The sequence below is a fragment of the Apis cerana genome, linkage group LG13 (genome assembly GCF_029169275.1).
Source record: "Apis cerana isolate GH-2021 linkage group LG13, AcerK_1.0, whole genome shotgun sequence".
In the NCBI taxonomy this organism is placed as follows: domain Eukaryota; kingdom Metazoa; phylum Arthropoda; class Insecta; order Hymenoptera; family Apidae; genus Apis; species Apis cerana.
In genome coordinates, this window is record NC_083864.1 from 10,194,352 (window position 1) to 10,219,046 (window position 24,695).

A 24,695-nucleotide genomic window follows, 5' to 3' on the forward strand; every position below is an offset into this window, starting at 1 on the left:
GATAATATATTTCTTCTTTTAGCACTTCTTGAGTATTACTATGATGTATGCTTATATTTAATCTCTTTCATATCTTGTTATAATAATAATAATAATAATCGAGGATCATCGATGGCTAACGATATCACGATTAATTAAAATATTCGAATGAAATGGAAACAGTTATGCTTTAAACAATGCTGAAATAAAAAATATAAATGAAATAATTGGAGAAAAGAAAGGACAAGAAGAAACGATTATACAAAAAAATTCCTGGAACGTCACGTTAAAGAGGAAAAATAGCATTTTATTTCGGATTATCACATTTCAATAATAATTATTCAGAAAATACTTCACGTAAACTTCCATAATACGAAAGAAAATTTTGCAAATTGTCTTGTCGGTTATCGAAATCCTCCGTTTCTGACGTTTATCAGTTCCCATTGTTGCTCACCTGCTCACCTACAACTTTATTACAAATTTTTCTTCTATGTTTCGTTCATCCACGGTCCATCCGTCCGCCGCGTTTAATCCAGAGATCACCCTTGTTTGCCCGGTTTTAGGTTACAACGGCGTCTAATGGATTATCCGTACATTCATCCCCAAGTACCTTCCACTACGTGTCATCGATTCAATGGAGGTCCATGCGCTGCACATAAAAATAACAATGATTCGATGTTTACCCAACTTATTAGACGATTTTACCGCGCTCCGTGGATCGTGGGGTGGAACGGTTTCAGCTGACGTTTCGATCCTGGCCAGGAAGTGACGTCTCTTTCACCCGTGGACGGCGAGCTTTTTAGGACAAGCTGCTGCTCTCCGCTTCCGCTCTCTCTCTCTCCGCCAAAATTATTCCCGAAACTTGCCCTGAAATTCGATACGAAGATTTATCACCGAAACACGTGATCTATTCGAAAATTTTTCACCCATTTACGAAGTAGGATGTAAAGATTACAAGAAGCTACGAAAAAGAAAAAGATTAAGACAATTTTATTAGCCAAGAATTAAAGGAAGCAATAATCGCTCTCTAACGTAATCACGGATGGATAGATAGATCCGTGCAATTACCTATCAGCTCACCGTTCCACGTAACCACGAAACAACCGCCCTTTTCCACCAATTTGATCCGGTAACTCTCCCTCAACGGTCCTTAAATTCTGCGAAAAGCTAGTCGATTCGAATTCTAGGCTGATTTTAACCAAGCCATACAGAGACCAGAGAGACCAGAATCAACAATGAAATTGCAGTCTATCGAGAGATCGTCTATTGATCGCCGTTTTGGTAAAGCCAACCAACCCATTAATCGCAAAATTTCGCGGAAACGCGCAAGACATTCCAGGGGGAGGGGGAGAGGGATCGATGGAACGAGACGCGTGCCGATTCGTAGCATTTACAAGCTGGTTAGATTCTGCGAGATTATTCGCGTGAAACGAGTGTAAGATTACGCTTTATTAGTTGTCTCTCTCTCTCTCTCTTTCTCTCGAGCTCTCCTTTTCTTTTTTTACGGCCCACGAGGGCGTTTATCGCGGTATCGTTCGCCACGGTCGTTCCATCGGCCGTGCATCCTTCTCCCCCCTCTTTCTCTTCTTTTTTCGCAACGTACGCGCGTGGAAATCGTTCTATCAACGTCGAATACGATCTCGTTTAAAATTTATAGATTCGAGTAAATTGTTGCACGAGCAGGCGAGGATGGTTCGGTCAAGATTTTTGTTGTTTAGGTTAATTCGGTGAATTCGTATCGATTATTTTCGAATCGGCTCGAAGAATCTCGAAATATGCACGGGGGTTGATTATGCAAAAAAGTTGAGGCAAACTGGGCAGCCACACCCCACTGTCCATCCACAGGGACCTTGACGGGGCGGGCTGGCCTTTCGGGGCGCAAAGTCGAGAATTTATTCCGCTTTATCCGTACTGTTTCACTTTCGAAGCTCGACAGGGCTTACTCTTACGAAAAGATAGGCGGAGGGGAAGGCAAGGTGGAGAAAATGCACGTGCACACACGTGAGAGATGGAATCTCGAGGTGTGATTGCGGCCACGCTAGATTCGAGTAGGTGGTGGAGATGTGGGGGGGAGAGGGATCGACGCCAGGGGATTTCAGATGTGTTGGTACATGGAGCCAACATCAGCGGAGCGTCTCGGCGTTGGAAGGCGCCAAAGCGTCGCGGCGCCACCCCCGGCGCCCGCCATAACGCCGCCAGCACCCAATCTCCCTTCGCTCTCTTCAACTTTCCTCTACCCTTCTCCTCGTCCTTCTACCCTTCTCCCTTGCTTCTTCTTTTCTTCTTTTTTTTTCGAGAGAGATTTTTATACTTCGTATCGCAAATTTTGAACGTGGAAATATTTTTTGCCCGATAAATCATTCGAATTTATTGGATCGATACTCGTAAGGACGAATAGGGATAATAAGAACTCGTTGGTGGGCATTACCCTTTTTATTAAAATCCATGTATCTTGCAATTGGTATGAAGGAACTGGAGATTAAAAATAATTTAATAAATATAATCGTTGCGCCCCTGTAATAAATCTTCACGCGTATGAAGTGAAATATTGCAGTATTTGCTTTGGGGCGCGGTGAATTTTCGCGAAAATCTCGTTGGCGCCGTCTCGCCTGTTGTCTAGTTGCTCGCTAAAATGGAGTTCCCTTGGCCCTCTGACATTTCAGCCGATCCGTAAACTCTTCTCCGCCATCGATACTTTTTCTTTCCCTTTTCACTTCTCTCTTTCTGTCTCTGGAGCGGCCAGCTCTCGTTGAACCGTCTTAACCGGGGAGAAAAAATTTTTCTTACTCCTTCTTACTCTTATTTCCTTTCTCCCGAGAAGAAATGCTTCGTTCGATGCATGGCGGACCGACTCGGAGTTATTACGTGATTTCTTCTCTTTCTGTCTTTCCCTCTCTCTTTCTTTCTCTCTCTTTTGTCCCGGTAAGGAATAATTCAGTGTATCTGTTATTCAAATTCTGGCCGCGTTTTTTCCCGCGCGCCGCAAGCCGCGCGCGCCAACTTTGAATTTCAAATATGACAGAACGCGCGATAAATCGATTAGCAAGAGGAGCAAGAGGAATTTAACTTTTGCGTGCACTCCTATGTCTCGTTGCATTTTTAATATCATTAAAAAATGATTTACGACGACTCGATTCCGACAGCAGTATCGTAAAGATGAATGAGTGTGATTCACTGAACGCGAGTCTGATTAATTTGATGAAAGGAAACGCCTATTTTTCACGCGTTTTATTCCTATTTTTATTAATCCACCGCCTCATATTTGTCATATTTGTTATACAAAACGAGGATCCGTATCTAATCTCCTCGAAAATCGATCTAAAGATAATTTCTTCGTTTCTCTTAATACGTGTATAATTATGATAATTGTAATAATAATGTTTAATTCATAAATGTTTCACGAGAAATTTTCTTTCGTGAAAAGAGGATAAACAAAAAAAAAAAAGAAATACTCGTCCGCTCAAGGATCGAGAAGATTAAAAATCGAGAAGAAAATGTCAATAATCGCAAGAATGATCGAATAAAAAATAAATAACTCGGTTCCCTTTTTTTTCTCAGTTTTCAGAAGCGGCTGAGAGAAAGAATCCCCTCTTCGAGAACGGTAGTCGCACACCCACACGCACTGGAGAGAAGAACGAGGTGTATATATATATATAAGGCGCAAGAAAGGAACGACTTAAACTGTAAGTAAACTCGCCGATATATCGAGTGGCCGTTTTCCGATTTGCAAATCGTCGCCTCGCTCTCTCGTCGTTTCGAGATCCTCGTAAAGCCGGATCTCTCCTCTCCTCTCGATCCGACAATGAGTCACACGAAATTGTGAAAGTGTCTCCTCCCCACCCCCGCGGCATCCCATAAACTCACCCTCTTGCGACCACCCCCTCCCCCCAAGGCATCGGTCCACGAATTTATCTTTATTCCGCGAGACGGCCGGCCGAACGATCCTTCCCTTGCCCAATATGGAATACTTCTGGCCCCATAAGCCCGAAAACGCGATAGTTAATCGCGACAAATATGGGCCGTAAAATTTGAATAGGCATCCGGCTGATGGCCGAGGGTCTCTCTCCTCACCTTTTAGGTGAATTTGCTTCCAGTCGAATTTCCTCTCGGACGTTCCACGGATGCACTATGCGTTTTTTTTTTTTTTTTTTTTTTTGATCGATTCAATTTGGGAAAAATGGTTTTGGGAAAATTTGAATTTTTCTCTGTCGTGATCGGATGATGATTCAAAGAGGAAGGAATTATTTTTCGTCACGTTGTGAAAAAGGGTTAATTTCTATATAAAATTTTCAATCGACAGTTTTTAATCGTTTCTGGAAATAAAAGGATTAATTTCTGTATAAAATTTTCACCAGTTTTTAATCGTTTGTGAGAATAAAAGGGTTAATTTCTATATAAATTTTTCAACAGTTTTTAATCGTTTCTGGAAATAAAAGGATTAATTTCTATAAAATTTTCACTAGTTTTTAATCGTTTGTGGGAATAAAAGGGTTAATTTCTGTAAAAAGTTTTCACCAATTTTTAATCGTTTGTGAGAATAAAAAGGTTAATTTCTATAAAATTTTCACTAATTTTTAATCGTTTCTGGAAATAAAAGGATTAATTTCTATATAAAATTTACACCAGTTTTTAATCGTTTGTGGGAATAAAAGGATTAATTTCTGTAAAAAGTTTTCATTCAGTTTTTAATCATTTATGGAAATTATGCGTTTTTATCGAGTTAATATTGCATGGATGGATGGAAATTCTGGATTAACAGTGTCGAAAGGTCAAGTTTGAATTCTTTTCCGCGATGAATGGAAATTTGAAGGTGGTGGATTGTGTATCGGATATGGGAGTTGAGAGGAGGGGTGGAAATGCAGGTGGGGCATCGACGAGTTTCGTTAGATTAAATTCTTGCAGGAAATTGAAATTTTGGATGGAAACGGGGAAGGATTAAAAAGAGAAGGGCCGGTTTCGTTATTTTTAGAACTATTTAGAACTATTTCATTCGATGTCTAACGATTTTTTTGCAGATTGAATTAGAATCGGTGACATCTGGTGTTCCTTTGATTTTTCTTATTGTCAAACAATTTAAAAATTTGCACGAATACGTCCAAATAATTTCTTTTTAAACTTATCGGGATAATTGGAATATTTTTATACATCACGAGGCGTAACAAATAAACGATAGTTTAGATCGAATAGGATCGGCGAGAATTTTATCGATGAAGGTATCATCTGAGGTGCAGTGATGCGATACATTTGATACAATCGAATTTTTCACCCAATCACCTTTCATAAATCAACTTGGTCTTAAATGAAGCGTTGCAAACACAAGCAAAATATCGAATATCTCCGGCGATTCCGATCTCGTTCATATCTCGTTGAATTATCTTTATTCTTCGGTTGGCGTAATCTACGCATCTGTCGAGCTGCAGCCAACAACTTTCGACGCGCTATGCATTTATTTGCTCTTCCCGCACCATTGTTCGAAATCGCTCGTTGTCTTAAAATCTCGGTGATAAATCGCGTAATTTATCACTCGAGAGATATTAATATTTAGAATGAATTTTTCATCGAGCATTTTTTTTTTAAACGATTATTAAATTTCTATGCTCCGTAATGCTCGAAGAAAAAATTTCTTTTCCAATTCTGTGTTGTGTTAATTAAGAATGTTATAAAACGTGATTGCGTAATTCAATATTATTAAATAACGTTGAAAGAAGAAAATAAATTCTTGGAAATTTAAATTCTAGGAAAGAAATATCAAGTTGCAACAATAGATTTGTTCGAATTAACAAATCAAAATTAATCGAATCCGATCGAAATACGTAATGCATTATATCTGCTGATCGAAAAGTATTAAATTTCGTTTAATCTGAAAAAAAAAATAAAAATAGAATCTTAAAAAATAATTCAAAAGAACAGAAATTTGAAAAACTGCTCGAGGCAGCTGCTCGAGGTGGTAATTTGGCCGTTAACAGGGCCGACACGATTCGACACATTGATTTATCGCGATGCACAAGGACACCAGTTTGAGTAACGCGAATCTCGGTGTGGTTAAATAAGCAGCCAATGGTAATGGCTCAGACATTTTGGCGCCGATGATACGAGCTGTTGTACAAACTCGTCCACCGACAAACAACTACCGCGCCAAGTCTGATCCATACAACACCGCTTCCGCTTTTGCTGACGAGCAATTCCAAGCTGCCTAGTTTACGTAACCTCCAACTTCTGCATTTCCTTTTCTCCTTCCTTTCCTTTTTCCCCTTATCCTCGTTAAATTCTCAATCGATTTTACGTTGCTTCAATAACACTTTTTGATAATGAAATTTTCAAGATGGAAATCGATTTCATTCTTCCTTTTCTTTTTTTTTTTATTCTCGTTAAATTCTCAGTCGATTTTACATCGATCGAAGAATTGTTTTGATGAAAGATTTCACGAAATTTTTCAGATGGAAATCGATTTCATTCTTCCTTTTTTTTCCTTCGTTAAATCCTCGTTAAATTCTCAGTCGATTTTACATCGATCGAAGAATAGTTTTGATGAAAGATTTCACGAAATTTTTCAAGATGGAAATCGATTTCATTCTTCCTTTTTTTTTCCTTATTCTCGTTAAATTCTCAGTCGATTTTACATCGATCGAAGAATAGAACGAAATTTTTCAAGATAAAACGATTCCATTCTTCCTTTCTTTAACTTTCTCTCCTCCCCTCTCTATGTTTTCCGAATCGATCGATCGATCCCTGCAAGATGTGTATATCGATTTGAAGGAAGGCAAGGCACCACTTTCGTGGACAAAATTTTGCATCAGAAGTCACGGTTGGGCCATGTGGGTTTGGGCGGTAAGTTGGATCGACAGGCGCATTGTCAGTGCGATTAATCGAACGATAAGTTGGACCCGTACACCGAAGAGAGTGATTGACGCCACCACGATAAGGCTTGATGGGTGAGAGAGAGGGAGGGATGGACCAATCGGGAAAATAGGAGAGACGGAAGGAGTGAACAAAAACCGAAGGAAAAAGGGATACTCGCAGTGGGGTTCTTAGCCTTGTCCCTGAAGGAAACAGCTCGGTATAACCTCTTTTTTTCCCCTCCCTCCTTTTCCTCCTCTTCCTTATCCCCTTTCGCTAACAGAATAAACCGTATCCACCCTCCGTCCGTGTTTCACAATTGTTTCAGGCCACCTTGCGGCTCTTTTAAACGTGTTTCGATAGCGAAACCTCGTCGCTTTTACTTGCTTATTTCTCGAGCTACTCGGAATTTCCTTTTTTTCAACAATTTAACACTTTTTCTTAAATCGATAATCGTCTCGAAATTTCTCATTCTCGTTAAATTCTCAGTCGATTTTACATAGATCGAAGAATAGTTTTGATGAAAGATTTCACGAAATTTTTAAAATGGAACGATTCCATTCTTCCTTTTTCTTTCCTTATCCTCTTCCTTTTTTTTCCTTCGTTAAATCCTCGTTAAATTCTCAGTCGATTTTACATAGATCGAAGAATAGTTTTGATGAAAGATTTCATCAAAATATTCTTTTTTTAGCGATAATAATTTGTAGATAATTTATTGTTTTAGTTAGGAATATTGCAGGATTCATTTCGGTGTTGGAAGATTTGTAGCTTGTAATAATTCGGAGATGATCGAATCGTCGTGTCACGAGGAAGAGATAAAACAGGCTTTACCGCGTTCGCGAATAATATTATACCGGTTCACGCTTCAATCTTCTCCACTTCCCTGGAACTAATTCATTTTTGGCCCTTTGGAAGGGTGAATCACCCTTGTGATCGTGACATTTCCTTGGCTTTCATTTAAATTGCTCGACCAAATAGCAGGAAACAAAGTTATTAATAATTTTAATAACCGTGATAAATTGACTCAACAAATGACACAACGATGATTGATTTTTTGAATCATCTCGTACAAATTTCCCACGAATAAAAAGTTGAATATAAAAAAAAAAAGAAAGATAGGAAAAGGAGAGGAAAAGAGAAAAATTAATCGATTTGAGATAGATCCTAGGTGTAAAAAAAGGTAGATCCTAGGTGTCCTCGGTAGCAAGGTGTTTTGCAAGCATTCACGGTCAGCTGGCTGATATCCGAACGAAAGTGCCGCTGCATAAATTGCCTGTACATCTCAATTCACCCCCTGGGATAGTGACCATTCTCTTACACGTCGTGCTCCTGAGTGACACTCTCTTCCACCCCCTCGACGCCCCACCTCCCTCCTGTGAATCCTCGCATTACCATTCCTTTGCGCCCCCTCATCTGATACGACTCGATCCTCGCCGGACCTTTTGTGCCCTCGCCTGTTTAAATTCGGCCCCAAGAAAATTACCGAAATTGTTATGAAAATTTCCTACCGAACAGTGGCTCAAACCTCGTTTCGTCCTTTGACGGATGAATTAGTGGAGATCCCGGGACTTGTGGACTTGTTTGCGTTGGTCACGCTCGAATTCTTGGAAAAGAAATGCGTCTCGATACGTCCGTTCAGTTTGATTCGAATCGTAAACGTATAAGAATAGTGTTTAAAATTGAGAGGGGGCCAAAGAAAGCGATGGTTAAAAATGTTTGTTACGTATTAAAAATTTTCATCGAACGTGTTGTTTAAATTAACGCGAAAAAATTTTAACCATCAAAAATACGAGAAGTAGTAATCGAGAACAAGAAAAAAAAGAAAGAGAGGAATAAAAACAAAATTACCGCCGAAAATCATACATTCGTTTCGTCCCAATAAAGTTGGAAAAAAGCCGAATGAAATTGGTGTCGAAAGACAACTGTTATTAACTGAAATTTCAACAGACAGTGTTGTTCGTACGCGCGCATGTGTACGCGATGCCCAAGAGGGGTTGCAGGATGCGAGCGTGTTCAGTGGGGGATAGAAGGAAAACTACGAGCAACGTCGTCGACCAATCCACGCGTAGCGCCAACTGCGCATGTGCATCCTCTTCGGTGGTGTCTTTGGTTTGGGTACCGCGCGCAAGGCCGCAGACCTATCACTTCTTTGGCGACAGCCGTCGGGGTAACATCCTTGTTCTCGTCCTAGTCCTCGTCCTTGCATCATCCCCTCGACATCACGAATTCGATAAAGTTCTCGCCCGATCTTCAGTTTCCGAGTCGTCTCTCAATACGCGTTATCTTCTTGTTTCTTCCCTTCGTTCCATTCCCTTGTTTATTTTACACGTGTTATTCACTTTTTATTACTTGTTTATCCTCGATTCGATTCGGGAATTCCATATCCGTCAAAGTTTTATTTACGCTTCTAAATTTCGTCGGTTTTCTTCCGGGGGTGAGTCGAGCTTTTCGTTATTTAATTCTTTCTTTCTTTTCTTTTTCCTTTTTCTTTTTTTCGGTTTGGATGTCGGTTCCAGTGTCTTCGGTTCGAAAATTTGGAGATTTCTTTGGACCCTTCGGAGGTAACCAGGTTTTAATTTCTTGAAATTTTTATCCTCTCGATTCGCTTTAAATAAAATACAAACTCACCCTTAATTTTTATTCATCATCTTTATGTAATTTTCGTAGGCGAAACAATTCTTTTCTCGTTCCCAAATCCGAAGAAAATGCAAATTTCTTTCATCCGTGTTGATCGTTTATTTCGAATGTAACTTATTTCAGTGAGTAATCGCATTTAATCGGTAATCGGTGCAGAACACAGGGCTGTCGCGACCGGAAAACATCTCCCGTGCCTTAAATTGCCGTCCAAATTCGACCTGGTGACAATAAGGAAACGCTTTCGTTCCGTTCCTCTTTCTCTTCCCCCCTTTCTCTCATTCTCCTTTCGTTCATTTCCCTTTCTTCTCGCGAAGACGATCTTCTCGCGACTCGTAGAGACGGTCGGTCATAGCCTTAACGAAACTGTGATCTTTTTTCGATGTTCGGTCGAACACAATCCTCTCCGTTGTTCTGACCGGAAAAAAAAAATTTCGCTTCACCTTTCGAGCTTACTTTTTTACGAATCGGCTTTATGCCCGCCGCGCGCGAACCAGTTGCCTTAATTCGAGTTTAAGGGTCATTGAAACTCCGCTCCTTCACAATTCCCTCCCTCTGATTATCCCCGCCCCTACTCTCCCCTCCCCCTCCCTCACGAATTTTTAACGAAATTTCGACGAAAACCTCGTCCGTCCTCTCCTGTGCCTTTCGAAACTTCTAATCGAAACCTGAACCTATTCTCTCTAATTCCTTCACTTCGATTCGAAATTTTCAAACAACGCGCTCCTTCTCTCTCTCTCTCTCTCTCTCTCTCTCTCTCTCTCTCTCTCTCTCTTCTAAAACACGAATTAAGATAAATACACGATCGTCGCAAAGAAGAAGTGGAAGAAAAAAAAAAGGAAATTATCGAGAAAATAAAGAGAAAAGTTTATCGAGCCGCTTTGTGCCGTTTTGTTCGAAAGTCGAAATCAACGATTAGAAGAAAAGACTCTGTAATCCGGATGGAAGTCCAGATGAACGAGTGCAACATGAGTTTCGATCGGTGAGTAAGAGAACCAGTTGTGTGTAACACGTGTCGCCGGTTTTTTTTTTCTCATGCGTAAATTGTATCGATTATTTTTTTTTTTTATTTTTTTTTTCCCCCCCTCTTCTTCGTTTTATTTTCGTAATGGTAAGCGTGTTGCCGATGGTTGATTTGAAATTTTTATCGGTCGAATTTTCACGTTAATTTCGTCTGTTTTCGTTTATTAAATGGGAATAATTTGTTGTATTTGGTTATTGAAAATTATTAATCGAGTGTCAGGTTTTATTCGTTGGCGGGGGAGGGGAGGGAGTTGTTTTTGATTGAAATCAATTATTTCGCAAAAGCTTAATGAAAAAAAATTTTTGTTGCCAGACGTTAAAAACGTTAATCAAAAATTTATGATATTAAAATATATTTGCTCGTTCGTTTATCAATAATCGCATCTCTCAATTTTTTAATTACGTTTCTGTTTTTCGTATATTCGCGTTATCTTTGTGTATTAAAAAAAAAAAAAAAGAAAAATCGCAGCTTTAAAAAAATTTCATTTTCCAAGGATGTATCGTAAAAAATTTTTTTCTTCCATTATATTCACACGGATGACTCAATGATGTTTTATTCTTAAGTTTTATTTCAAATCGATTACGAAATTTACGAATTTTTCTTTCTTCCTTTTTCTATAAAATAAAAGTTCTATAAAAAAAAAAAAAGAAATTAAACGTAATAATAATCTCTAATAATAAAAGCGCCGCTCGCTCCCGATAAATCCCCATGAATTTTTTTTCCATCCATATTCGATGGGACAAGTTTGTCGAACAAGCGAGCAAACGAGACTCTTTCAACCGGACAAAGCAATTGATTGCCATGAAACAATCAAGATAGGGAACTCAATTATCAGGGGGATGAATCGCAACAGACGATCTCGAACGTCTCGAAATAAGATAGTATAATGCGAGGGTCAATTTTTCTCTCCCTCTCTCCTCGAACGGATCACGATACATATATACATATATATACACATTTTTTAGACCACAATTAAATCGTTCTTCCGGATAAATCTAAACAGCGGGTTTAAATCGAAACCCCGTACTTTCGTGACCAATTAGTGGCCCGGCGAATCGCAATTATGCGACGTATTGTGTTTCACGTGGCACTCTTGGGGGTTGAAAAGTCTAACCCGACGGAATTTAAAGCTCACGGACCGGTTATTAACTGTCGTTCGATCGATCCTCCCAAAGTGTGGCCAATTGTCGCGCGAGATTTAATTTTTGGCCCTCGAATTTGATTATTTCGAAAGGAGATTCTAAAACCCGTTATCTCGTTACTTAAAAGAAAGGGAGAAATATATAAAAATTTTCAAAAAATCCACAGTGAAACTCCATAATTTTTTATGGATCGACAAAAATCCATGAAAACGGGCAATTTGTTCCAGCTCGCGCGTCGTTCGAATTTTCCAGCGCCGCTTTTTTTAACGGGGGTGTGTTACTGGGGCAGTAGTGCGCAGAAGCCATCCCCTGCGAATTCACCAGGACCCTTTTCTCCCACCCTGGATTCTCTCTTTCTTCCCCTTCCACTCTCCTCTCGAGGGGTGGATTCCCAATCCACGCTCGGTTACCACCACGGTTACTCGAACCGAGGCGCGTTTCAGTTTCCGATCGCCAGTGAACACGAGCCGTTCCTCTCCGCATTCGAATCGCGCGCGCGTTCGGTCGAGTTAACGGCCGCGTCGACGCGATTGGTCGGCGGACAACTCGGCGGTCATTGGTCGAGTCGACGATGAAACGTTGCCGTGTGCTCGGTTTTGTGAACGTTTCTTTTTCTTCTCTCTCTCTCTCTCGATCCGGATGGATGGATCCTCGACGACGACTGTGACGACGACGTGTGCATCGTGTTGTCTACGTTTCAAGGCCAATCGATGATGGCTCGAGGGTGCTCGCGGCCGCGTGTGATGGTGCAGATGGTGCGGCTGATGTTGCATACGGGATGGATGCCCCCTTGTAGGAATTCACTTGCTCGTATTTTTGGTTCGTTTTGCACTTTTGTTTCGAGATTTAGAATTTTCAATCTTTTCGAGTTGATATTCGAAAGTGTTTTTATCTGGAGTTTCGTAGGTTTTTTAATTTTTATTTCTTTTTTATTCGATCTCTGAGTTACATATTTTAGAATTTCGGAATTTAAAGCGAGAATATTCTCTTGTATTTTGTATTTTAGAATTTATTTTAAGAAAATAAATTGGGATGTGGTTTTTTTTTTAAGATTTATACGTAAGGAAACGTTCGGAATATGATAAGTAACTTGAAGTTTAAATTTGATCAACGGATTTTTAATCGATTATTTTAAATAAATTTCCGCACTATCCGTTATCGTACGAACGAAGCGACACGCAATTAACGTGATGGATTCGAGTATTAAAAAATTAAATGAGAATTTTGAATAGAGATTAAAGTAAAATATCCTCGATACGTTGCGTGCACGTTTTATTCGTGAATTTTATTTTTAATTTTCGAAATGTCACGGGCTTCTAAAATTAGTACAAGTATTTTTAATAAATGTAAATTAGTACAACATTTAAATTTTTATAAACGAATTCTCTAATGAATATTTAGATTATTATTTACTCTATCTGTCTAGCAATAATAATATATTTTCCGAGAGAGTTTTAACATGATTTTACATAGATACTACTTTTGGAAAGTAACAATCGTTCATTTAGAATTTATTTCACGACTATTAATGGAAGCTTTAATCGAGCGATAAGCTTTTCCATTTGCAAACCCAGAACAGGTCATATCTCTTTTGGAAATAGAGAGAAAGAGAGAGAGAGAGAGAGAGAGAGAGAGAGAGAGAGAGAGAGAGAGAGAGAGAGAGAACGTAATGTGGAAAAAGTTGAATAATTTAACGGGATCTAACTTTCTATAATTGTACTTTTTTCCACGAGATTAACGATGCAATTGCATTTCGAATAGAAAACTTTTTTACATAAATCGAATGCTTTTATCACTCGAGGTTTCAAATTCTTCTTTCCAATTTTTTTTTTTTTTTTTTTTAGAATAAAACGAGAATAGAACGTTCATTTTTCGAAGTAAGAGAATCACTGCGATAAAAAATTTTTTATCGACCGTTTTCCCATAAAAAGATTGTAAAGTTTCAATGGTAAAAATACCGAGTAGAGACACTTTTCAATTTTTTTTCTTTTTTTTAATTTCTATATTTTACTTTCCAATTGTTGAAAAAGAAAATTAACACGTTGCGAATACGTTTCAAGATGCAGAAATTCGAAAGGCTGAAGTTGGTAGATAACAAACGTGTTGAAGTACTGTCTCTATTATTCATTGTTTGATATATTTGCGTGTACACGGTCATAGTTCATGCGCACTACACCTTGGGATACCTTCGTGTTGGTCAGGAAACGTATTCAATCTTGCGGTAGAACATGGTCAAAAAGGACAGATAACGCAACTTCTAAAATTGGAAATGTCGGTCGTTAAAGCATTTATGGTTTCTCTGTTTTTTTTTTTTTTTTTTTGTTTCTCTCATATTTTTCCACTTGGCATTGCGAGATAAAATTCGAAATGAAGGTTTTTATGAACGTAATTGTATTTCAATTATTACGATTTAAAACATCATTACGATCTTGTTGAAATTATATTCCATCTTTTTATGTGCCCTCCATATTTCCACGATGTTTCAACGTGTTTTGAAAAGTACCTCTAAATTGAAAAAATTCACGTGCTTCGAAAGTTGAACGTTTCGCAAAATGAATATTTTTTTTACGAATTTATATAATCTCTACTTTTTACACGTGCTCCAATTACGCGCGACTCATTTTACATTTTCTTCTATATTTTAATCCGCGAAGTGAAAGAATTCTGAAAACTATTTTTTAAATTCAAAAAAAAAACAAAACAAAACAAGCAAACGTATAATATACTTGAATCGAAATTGTTGTCGATAATAGAAATAAATTTCACGTTGTAAGTCTCTTTAATTCCAAAAAATTCTGGGGACGACAAAGGAAGGAAGAGATCTATAGAATCTTCGTAATATTCGATTCAATTCCCTCGCTCGTTCGCGGTGACAGCCGCCTGTTAAATATAATCATCGCTCGATTCATGGACGTCACTCGCGCGTATTTATCGCTGTCACCGTGCCTAACGAAGACCCGATCGACGATTGACTATCGAATAATACAAGCGAAGAGAAAACGGATGCACTTTCTTCTCTCTCTTTCTTCCCTCCTTCTTCTTCTTTACAAGGAAGAAAACTCGGAAGTGGAGAGATCTCGCCTGTGCTAAGGTCGTATTAACATTGTCCCCGAAACGGGAATGGAGATAATATATATATATATATATTTCTCGACGAGGAGCAACGCGAAAATTGTTCGAATATCGCGTCCCAAGGAATTTATTTAGAATATTTAGAGAATTTCTTTGGCGGGGAATAATTATAAGCATGCTAATATCACGGTAGAAAATTTTCTCTTATATAAAGCAAAAGTAGTAATAGTAAAAATGAAGTTTTGTAACTTTATTAATTTATTACCCTCCAAATCAGTCTTCCCACGCGATTTCTTGCTCGGCGAATTTCTTTTAGTTAATTTAGCTGATTTCATAGGCAAATTAACGTATAAAACTTTTATATCTTGATATTTTACGTATTGTTTAAGTGTAAAGAAAGAAAATTTTAGTAACAAAGTAATTAGCAAGATGCATGTTCGGTTTGTCAGGGGAAGTATCGTTTGATTCATTTATTTATTATTTTATTGTTCTTATTTTTCCTTCTCTCTGTCGTCAATTTCGTAACGAATAGAAATAATTCGTTATTTATAATAACGAAAAATCAAATTCATCATATTCCATGCTTACAAAACTCGAAAACTGTGAAAACGATATTTCTATTCCCATTCTCAAGCTCTGACTAACGTCGAAAGTATATTTCGATCTAATTTCAGACAAAAACATCTAACCATCCGATAATATATCATTCCTACGTTTTATCAAATTATATATAAAGAGAATCTCAGGAATCTATTCGATATTTAAAAAAAATCATAAATTGCCTCTCGAGTTATTGCATCAATGTGATGTCCAATTTATTCTTCAAGATTATTTCTAACTTATAACGAGAAGCAACGCTGTTAAATTAATAGATGCTCGATTTTTCACCTCGCTGTTGAAAACCTCTAAAATTCTCCCAAACACGCTTCATGAACCGTGTTAGAATTTCCAGGTGGTTCCTCCCGATAGTTAGTGGCCGGAGATAGAGCGGTCAGGGTGTGAAGGGCGCGAGATGGAGTTGAATGCGTGCTGCAGCCTGGCCGGTATGGTTAATTACTTTTACACGAGGAGCCTGCGCCGGAAACGAAGACGGGCATCGTCCATTGCAGCCGACATTCCGCGATCCTGGGTATCAGAGGAGTAGCCCAATTTCCCAATTAGATACCGTAGATGCTGTGTAGTGTATCGCTGCCGCTACGCCATTCGTGAAATCCACCAGGCATTGCCCGATCCTCGAGGTAAATTATCGGGATTCTTGATCATCCGTGACACGTCACACTGTGGCCCTCCCCCGCTGGGGGAGCGTTTACGTGCTTTACGGCTCTCCTCTCCCACGTGTCGTTGCTATGACGAGAATTGGCGAGGGGAGTGAAAATGAAAACTTTTTTTTTTTCTTTTTTTAGAGAGAGCAGAGTTTCTTCTAATTTTTTTCTTTATATTTTTTTTTCCTCGCGGTTGGACTTTTTTTTATCTCGAGAATAAAGCAGAAAATGTCGTTTATAAGAAGCTTCTTGTTGCTTTTGAATATTCCTCGGCGTCATTTTTATTTGTAATTATGTTGCGTGCGATAATTCTGTGGCGTCGCTAGTGGCTGTTTGCCTGTTAGTACCAGTTTGAGGTTGTTGTTTCAGAGATTGTAGTTGTACAAGTGATTTTGTTTTTTAAATTAGTTTCTTCAGTTCGTTATTATTGGGACGACTTGTTTAATTTCTGATTAATGTGGAAAGGGGGGATATTTTATTAATGAATTGCAGGAATTGTGAGGAAACAATTTAGGTGGAAATTTAGCCGGATAGGATTAAATTTAAAGGAAAGGAAGGACAACGAAGTTCGCTATTGAATCGACGCGTAAACGGCGGTGATTAAAATGCATTACACTTGAAATAAATTTATAGACGAAAGTTGTATCGAGGATTTCGTGCTTTGCTTTCGTGTTTTATTTATAAATATCATTACTCGTTCGGGAATAATCAAATATTAAGTAAGTCTCGAGTTTCTTTTAACGTCCATCATCATCTGCGACGTGTTGTTTACAAAAATGAAAAATCTTCCAATTAAAATTTAAAAATTAATATATATTATTTAATGTATTATTAATTTAATATTTTACAGCCAAAATATAGAACGAATCTTATTGAATGAGAGAACGTAATAGTAATATATTTTTTTTTTATTTAACAATATCTCTGGTAATATATATTTTTACATAATATATGCTTATAAAATTTAAAAAAATAAATCTTCCAATTAAAATTTGAAAATTAATATTTGACAGGTAAAATATAGAATCTTATTAAATGACGAGAACGTAATGGTAATATATATTTTTACATAATATATGTTTATAAAATTTACAAAAATAAATCTTTCAATTAAAATTTGAAAATTAATATTTGACACGTAAAATATAGAACGAATATTATTAAATGATGAAAGAACAGTATAAAAAATATAATGCTAATATTTTTTTTTATTTTAGAAACAATATTGCGAAAATAAACAATCTTCCAATTAAAATTTGAAAATTAATATATATTATTTAATATATTTAATATTTCACAGCCAAAATATAGAATGAATCTTATTGAATGACAGGAGAACGTAATAGTAATTTTTTTTTTATTTAACAATATCTCTGGTAATATATATTTTTACATAATATATGTTTACAAAATTTACAAAAATAAACAATCTTCCAATTAAAATTTGAAAATTAATATTTGACAGGTAAAATATAGAACGATATTAAATGATGAGAGAACAGTATAAAAAATATAAGGAGTAATGGTAATATTTTTTTTTATTTTAGAAACAATATTACGAAAATAAGCAATCTTTCAATTAAAATTTGAAAATTAATATTGAAAATTAAAATATAGAACGAATCTTATTGAATACCGAGAGAACGTAATGGTAATATATTTTTCAACAATGATATTTATGGATATCATTAAAGTGGGGTCATCTTCTTCCTCAAAAAAAAAACGGAATGGAAAGATCGATTATCGAGACGAAAGGGTTAAAACGAAGAGTAAAGTTGGGAGATGCTCGAAAGTTTGTGAGGAAAAATAGTGGGGGCGTCAGTTTTCCCTCGGGTGTAAGTTAATAAGTCATTGGAACAGGGATAGTTGGTAGTTGGTCGAGGTCATTCTTTACCTCGCAACTCCTGACAGAACTTGGTGGAGATCGTGGAAGCGAGAACTGTGCCATCGGACGCTACTTCGGAATCAATATTTGCCCGAACGAAATTGTCTCGATGGCGCATCGATAATTATTATCTCGAGCAAGGTGTTTGTTGGTAAAACGATTATCGATTATCTAAGCGGATCTAATATTATTCCTTTACTCCTTTAGCGAGAAAATGCGTTTTAAAATAAATTTCTTCCCAGACTTTGTTGTTTTCGATTAAAGGAAGATGAAAAAATAGATTCTTTCTCCCGTAAAGAGAAATAACAAAATTCATAAGATCAAAAGATGAATTTTATTCGCTTCTTAAGTTATTTATAGACATTCGAAAATTAAAATCCCGAATTTCCGAATTAATCAACGATCCACTTGATCCAACACTTTCAAATTCATACTCGACTCGGAAGTAGCTCGAACGGAGAAACTTCGTACCTCATTCATCTAAAATCGCCCCACAAATTTTCCAAACGTCTCTCGGCGAGAGGTTTCGAAAACAATCTCCGTGAAATCGATCGATGCGCCCTTACATAAATTCATTTCGTGTCAGTGTGTCGCGAGAAGGAGAGAAAGAGAGAGGAGGTGGTGATTCGTGTCGAGGAAGGGTGTCGAGGAGGCGATAAAAGGTGGGGGGTGTCCCGATCCACGTGGCCTCGAGGATGGGCGACACGAGGGATGGGTTTCGAGAGAAGACGAGTTGGAGTTAAAAAAGCTGACGGCGTTCAATCGAGATGTGTGTGTGTGTGCAAGTGGCGCGCCGGTTGAAAGTAAATGGCCATAAGTGGTTCCGCAATCTCGATGGTCTTTGATCGGCGAGAAAAGCGAAACAATCTTCCGTGTTTCTTCCACGAACTTCCGCGGGAGGCGGAAGTGCACTTTCCGGTTACCAGGTTTCGCGCTTCGTGTCTCGCGATTTCGATTTCCAGATCTCGTATCGAATTAGAATTTGATTTTTAATGGATGGATTTTACGGTTGCATCGTATAATTTAATAATTTCGGGTTTATGTGCAATATTTTTGAATCGAGATGCAAGAAAATTGCGGTTATGTTTTTATCGTTCGAAACAATTCTTCGATAGATTTTAATTTTTTTTTTTTTTAAACTGAAATTGAATTTAATTATTTTTGTATAATGCTTACGTATCATAGATTGGGAAAATCTGTTATAAAATAATTCCTCGTATTAAAATTGTGTACAATCGTAGTAAAATATCAATGGTTCGAGATTTTTATTTTTATCATTAAAAGAATTCTTCGACGGATTTTAATTTCTCTTTTTTTTTTAAACTAAAATTAACTTTAATTGTTTTTGTATAATACTTATGTATTATAGATTGGAAAAACCTGTTGTAAAATAATTCTTCGAGCTAAAATTATCATTGATTATTGTTTTTGTCGAGTAAAATATCGGTAATTTTTATATTTGTGTATTTTAGAGGATATAATAGATTGGAGAAATCTGTTATAAAATAATTCCTCGTACTAAAATTGTACACAATCGTAATAAAATATCAATGGTTCGAGATTTTTATTTTTATCATTAAAAGAATTCTTCGACGAATTTTAATTTTTCTTTTCTTTTAAACTGAACTTTAATCATCATTGTATAATATACTTATATATTTTAAAGGATATTATAGATTCGAAAAACCTGTTACAAAATAATTCCTCGCGAAATTAAAATTGTATACGATCCTTAAGTAAAATATCTTTGACATTTTTATCACTAAAATAATTCTTCAACAGATTTTAATTTTTTTTTTTTAAACTTTAATCATTATTCCATAATACACTTACGTATACATATTTTAAAAGGATATTATAGATTGGAAAAGCCTGTTATAAAGTAATTCCTCGTGCTAAAATTGTATATCAAATAAAATATCAATGCTTACAGATTTTTATTTTTATCATTAAAAGAATTCTTTGTCAGATTTTAATTTTTTTTTTTAAACTAAAATTAACTTTAATTATCTTTGTATAATACTTGTGCACGTATTATAGATTGGAAAAGCCTATAATTATTAACATTATAAAATAATTCTTCACGCTAAAATTATCATTGATTATTATTTCTGTCAAGTAAAATATCTTATATATTATACTTGTATATTTTAGAGGATATAATAGATTGGAAAAATCTATACAAAATAATTCTTCCTGCTAAAATTGTATATCAAACAAAATACCAATGTTTCGAGATTTTTATTTTTATCATTAAAAGAATTCTTTGTCTGATTTTAATTTTTCTTTTATTTTTTAAACTAAAATTAAAAGCCTATAATTATTAATATTATAAAATGATTCTTCATGCTAAAATTATCATTGATCATTATTTCTGTCAAATATCTTATACTTCTTATACTTGTGTATTTTAGAGGATATAATAGATTGGAAAAATCTATACAAAATAATTCTTCCTGCTAAAATTGTATATCAAACAAAATACCAATGCTTCGAAATTTTTATTTTTATCATTAAAAGAATTCTTTGTCAGATTTTAATTTTTCTTTTTTTTTTAAACTAAAATTAACTTTAATTATTTTTGTATAATATGCATATTATACGTATTATAGATTGGAAAAGCCTATAATTATTAATATTAGAAAATAATTCTTCGCGCTAAAATTATCATTGATTATTATTTCTGTCAAGTAAAATATCTTATACTTCTTATACTTGTGTATTTTAGAGAATATAATAGATTGGAAAAATCTATAGAAAATAATTAATTCCTCGTGCTAAAGTTATATATTAAACAAAATATCAATGCTTCCAGATTTCTATCATTAATTTTTTATCAAAAATTCTCCAATAGATTTTAATTTTCCTTTTCTCTTAAACTAAACTTTAATCATCATTGCACAATATACTTTAAAGGATAAATATATATTAAAGGATATTATAGATTGGAAAAGCCTGTTATAAAGTAATTCCTCGCGCTCGCCGTTTTCCTATAATCGAAACACGTATCCGGGAGCCGGATAAAGGCAATGAGCAAAAATCGTGTTTAAACGGTTATTTTTCATGCTCGTTGTGCATCAACAGGGGTCCACGTGATTGGCGCGTACGCCAGGATCCATTAAGAGAACCGAGCCCCTGATTACCGAATCTTGTAGAGCGTGCATAATCGTGTCTTCGTTACCTCCCAGCAATCCTTAGACCCTCGATTAGTTCACGTCACCCGTTATCACCGTGGAAAGAAACTGACGTCTAAACTTAGACTTGGAGGCTTAAGACGATCGATTCACTCTTGGCTAACACGTGGATCCTCTTCCTCTCTCTCTCTCTCTCCCTCTCTCCTTTAATTTTTACCGTTCGACGACGATAAAAAACGATAAATTGCCGTGATAAATTGTTGTATCGAGAAGTGATTTTGATAAGATAGGCGATTTTTATATTATAGAAATGTCATACATCAAACATTGCATAAAAGTAACAATTTTTTTTTAACAACTGATACAGAGAAAATTTTGTTAATTTCAAGGGAGCCAGTTCTTCTTCCCTAATAATTTCTTATGAATCCTGGCTTTTGTTATTTCAATTAGGATACATAAATATCGTCGATGTATTATTGAAACGATGGAAACGGCACGTTTCATCCTGCGAGACAGATTTTTTTTCCCCCTGTCTGGTCCTAAAATATTCATTCGAGTAAGGTCGTTCGAGTAGAACCGTGACTGTTTCACACGGTCTACTTAAAAGTCTTGAAGCCCGGTTGGCAGAATTTCCGGGTTATATGGCAGCACTAAAAGTGTAACACAATATGCGGAAAGCTCCTGAAGCTTCGAAATAGATATTTCGATGTGCGCAGATTTAAAATCATTCTTCGCGAAATATAATTGAAATCCGAAGAATCGGATTGTGTGATCAAGTTCTTTAAGTGAAAATATGTTTATTGACGAATAATGAATTTGATTAAAAGGAAGAAGAAAATTTGGATTGATAAATTTCAATGGAGAGGTTGATCTTGTCATTTCGATTGAAGAGATATATATTAAAAAAAATCACGAGTGTATATAAAGTATATAAAGTCTATAATAGCATTTGATGCAAGGATATAAACGTTCAAAGAACGATTCGAACGACGTCGAAGGCGCATCACGGTTGCACAGTTGCACTCATGCAGTTGACCCAATTGCGGGTAATGAGGTCATTCCTCTAAATACATCCTATAGAAATTGGAAAGTGACGTGCAACGGTTAAATGGAGGGAGTTTGTATACCTTGGATCAATTTTATAAATTTTATTTAATGCCATGTAGATCCATTCTTTTTCTTTCTATCGAAAAAGAAAAGAAAAGAGAAAGAAGGTTAAAAAAAGGAAACGAGCAATTTGATAAAAATTGTGAAAAATTAATTCATGGACTTGGACCTCTTTCTATATAACTTGTTAAAATTAAACGGTCATAAAGAGGGGCTGAGATTTTTAAATAATTCAGAGGGCAATTTTCGTAAATGTGAGAAACATTCAACGAGATCTTTTGCTTATCCCAGCTTACAAGTTTCATGAATGCTGAACGACTTAACTCGTTTGAAGATAAAGTTAAACGAAATTATTAGTCAAGGAGTTGTACAGTATCATTGCATACATTATCGGGATGAAAGTTTTTGGGATGGAAACTTTTCACGATTAACGAAAGCAGACAATTTGCTCGACAATTTATCCATTTACACTCGTTTTAAACAATTATTTCTAATTTCCAACGGCTATCCTTTCTCTTCTTTTTTCACAATTATTATTATTATTATTTTAGAACAACAATTCACAACTTGGACGTAATTATATTCTCCCTCGACGAACTTTGAAAATTATCTCAAAGTGGATCTTAAAGTGGATCGTAATTTTAAGTTCTTCTTCACTTGTTATCTCACCCCGATGATATTTATCTATAAGCTATATAGATTTTAATATATATTCCTTCAAGACGTAGATTAAATTACAATCTTAATAAATTTCAAAATGTCGAGCAGGATTGAAAAGAAAGGATTAGAAAATTTTATTCGATATAACGGGATGGTATATAATTATCTCGAGCGGAAAGGAGGGGAGAAACTTTACAAAAGGATAAAATATTAAAACCGAGAAAACATACAGTGACGGGAAATTGAATATAGAGAGCTGAATATAGACAGACGCCGAAGGAAAGTGTAAGATTCCAGAGGGAGGGAGGGGTGGGTAATAAAACGGCGATATCAATGACAAAAAGAGAGAGAGAGAGAAAAGAAGGAGAGCGGCGAGCACAATAAGAACGGACAAAGGAGGAAAAAGAAACGGACGAAAAAGAAAGAAAGAGGATCGCTGAAAGTCGATAAAGAGATAACAAAGAAAGTGCTGCACGCCGAGGAAAGTAGAAAACGAGACACCCGAGAGACAATAACGTCAACGAGCTAACTAAAATCGTAAAGAAAGAAGAAATATATATATAGAAAGAAAAAAAAGAAAGATAATAAACAGAAGAAGAAGAAGAAAACCGAATAAACGAACGAGAAGAAAAAGAAAAGAGGGAAGAAAGGAAACAACGGAGAAAAAATAACAAAAATGGGGAAAGTGGGAGAAGGATGAAAGAAAGTTGCAAGGGATTGGAACGGTCGGTAAGGATGGGAGTATAGGTAACCGACGGCGCGGAAGAGGAAAAGAGAAAAGGAGAGGAGGCCGATGAACAGTGGCGGAGGAAGGGAAATGGAGAGGAGAAAATGAAAAGAGTGGCGGACGAGGGGACGAGGGGAGGGGGATTGCCGGGCTCGTAAGAAGGGGATGGTTGTCTGGGGTGGTTGTGCTTGAGTTTGACACAGTGAGAGACCGGCGTTGCCAGGCAACCTCTAAGGGTGGAAGTCCACATTGGCGTAGGGTGTACTTGCAACGAATTTATGCGCATGAACCACCCCCCTGCTCCCCTATCGAGACTATTCTTTATATATATATATATATGTGTGTGTATAAAAAGAAAGAAAGAAAGAAGGAAAGAAAAGGAGTCGAGTAAACGAATGAAACTAGCCTATAATTGGCGGCCACTGCTCGTTTAGATCGCGATAATATATCGCGTGTATCGTGATCGCGTTAAGGGCGATATATCTCAATATAAATCAAGAGAACGTTTTTTTTCTCGAAACTCGATTCGTTTTCGTTTCGTTTAGGATATCGTAATTTCTTCTCGTTTAAATTTGTATAATTATAATTATATCTTATTCTTTGCGTTTACTATTTAAATTAGAATTGGAATATTTTTTTTTTTTTTGGAAACTTTCGCCTGCATTTACTTTATTCTTCGATCATAAATAATATCGTAGAAATACTCAGAGTGTATTTCCTTCCTATTTTCAGATTTATTAGTTTTTTTTTTTTTCTAGTCACCAGATTTCCGCTCTAGTAATAGGAAGCAGCCGACGTTCCTTCCATCAAGCCCCAACTATTTCATCAAGAACGGAACTTCGTAATTAATCTTAACTTTTCAATTAACATAACCAAGACCTTCTTCGATCTTCCCATTCCCGAGACAAAATATTTTTCACTTACAACAGAAAATATCGTCTCCCGAATTAAAAATCCAATTCCTCGTGATGCGATAAAAATTTCAAAATCTCCTCTTTCCTTCTTCCAATAAGAAAGAAACGAAAATTACAAATCAAACTATCGAATGAAGAAACCGATCAAGAAATTTTTAAAGTTTAAATTTTCCTTTCTCTTTTTTCTTTCTCTTAACGACTAAACCAGATATTATCGACGCGAAGGATCACCGGTAAATTCGTTGATTAAAACGAAAGAAACGAAGAAACGTGCCACGTACGAGAGGGGTAAACGAGAGAGATTCGTCTCCTCCCCCG

The 24,695-nt window shown here is 36.3% G+C and overlaps 1 protein-coding gene and 1 long non-coding RNA gene across 13 annotated transcripts in view; one reads left to right on the plus strand and one right to left on the minus strand.

Annotated features, from left to right (window-relative positions):
- The window catches only part of LOC108004002 (talin-1), a 56,417-nt gene that overhangs the window by 9,594 nt on the left and 22,128 nt on the right, over positions 1-24,695 (plus strand). For 6 of the 12 annotated variants that reach the window (XR_009832477.1, XM_062084114.1, XM_062084115.1 and 3 more), the window contains exon 1: positions 15,637-15,817. The exons of 1 other annotated variant lie outside the window; for it this stretch is intronic. Coding sequence is in view for 5 of the 11 variants with exons in the window: in XM_062084114.1 (XP_061940098.1) it covers positions 15,701-15,817 (117 nt within the window). In the remaining 6 variants the exon portion in view is untranslated. Of the gene's footprint in view, positions 1-3,537; positions 3,663-12,213; positions 12,436-15,636; positions 15,818-15,907; positions 15,927-24,695 lie in introns of those variants that run through there. 5 more of the 12 variants (XM_062084120.1, XM_062084119.1, XM_062084118.1 and 2 more) reach the window with 3 other exon arrangements.
- Positions 261-3,502, minus strand: LOC114578280 (uncharacterized). The gene is made up of 3 exons (XR_003699100.2): positions 1,048-3,502; positions 685-846; positions 261-628 (listed from the first exon to the last, which is right to left on the minus strand). It is a non-coding gene; the product is annotated as an uncharacterized LOC114578280 (long non-coding RNA).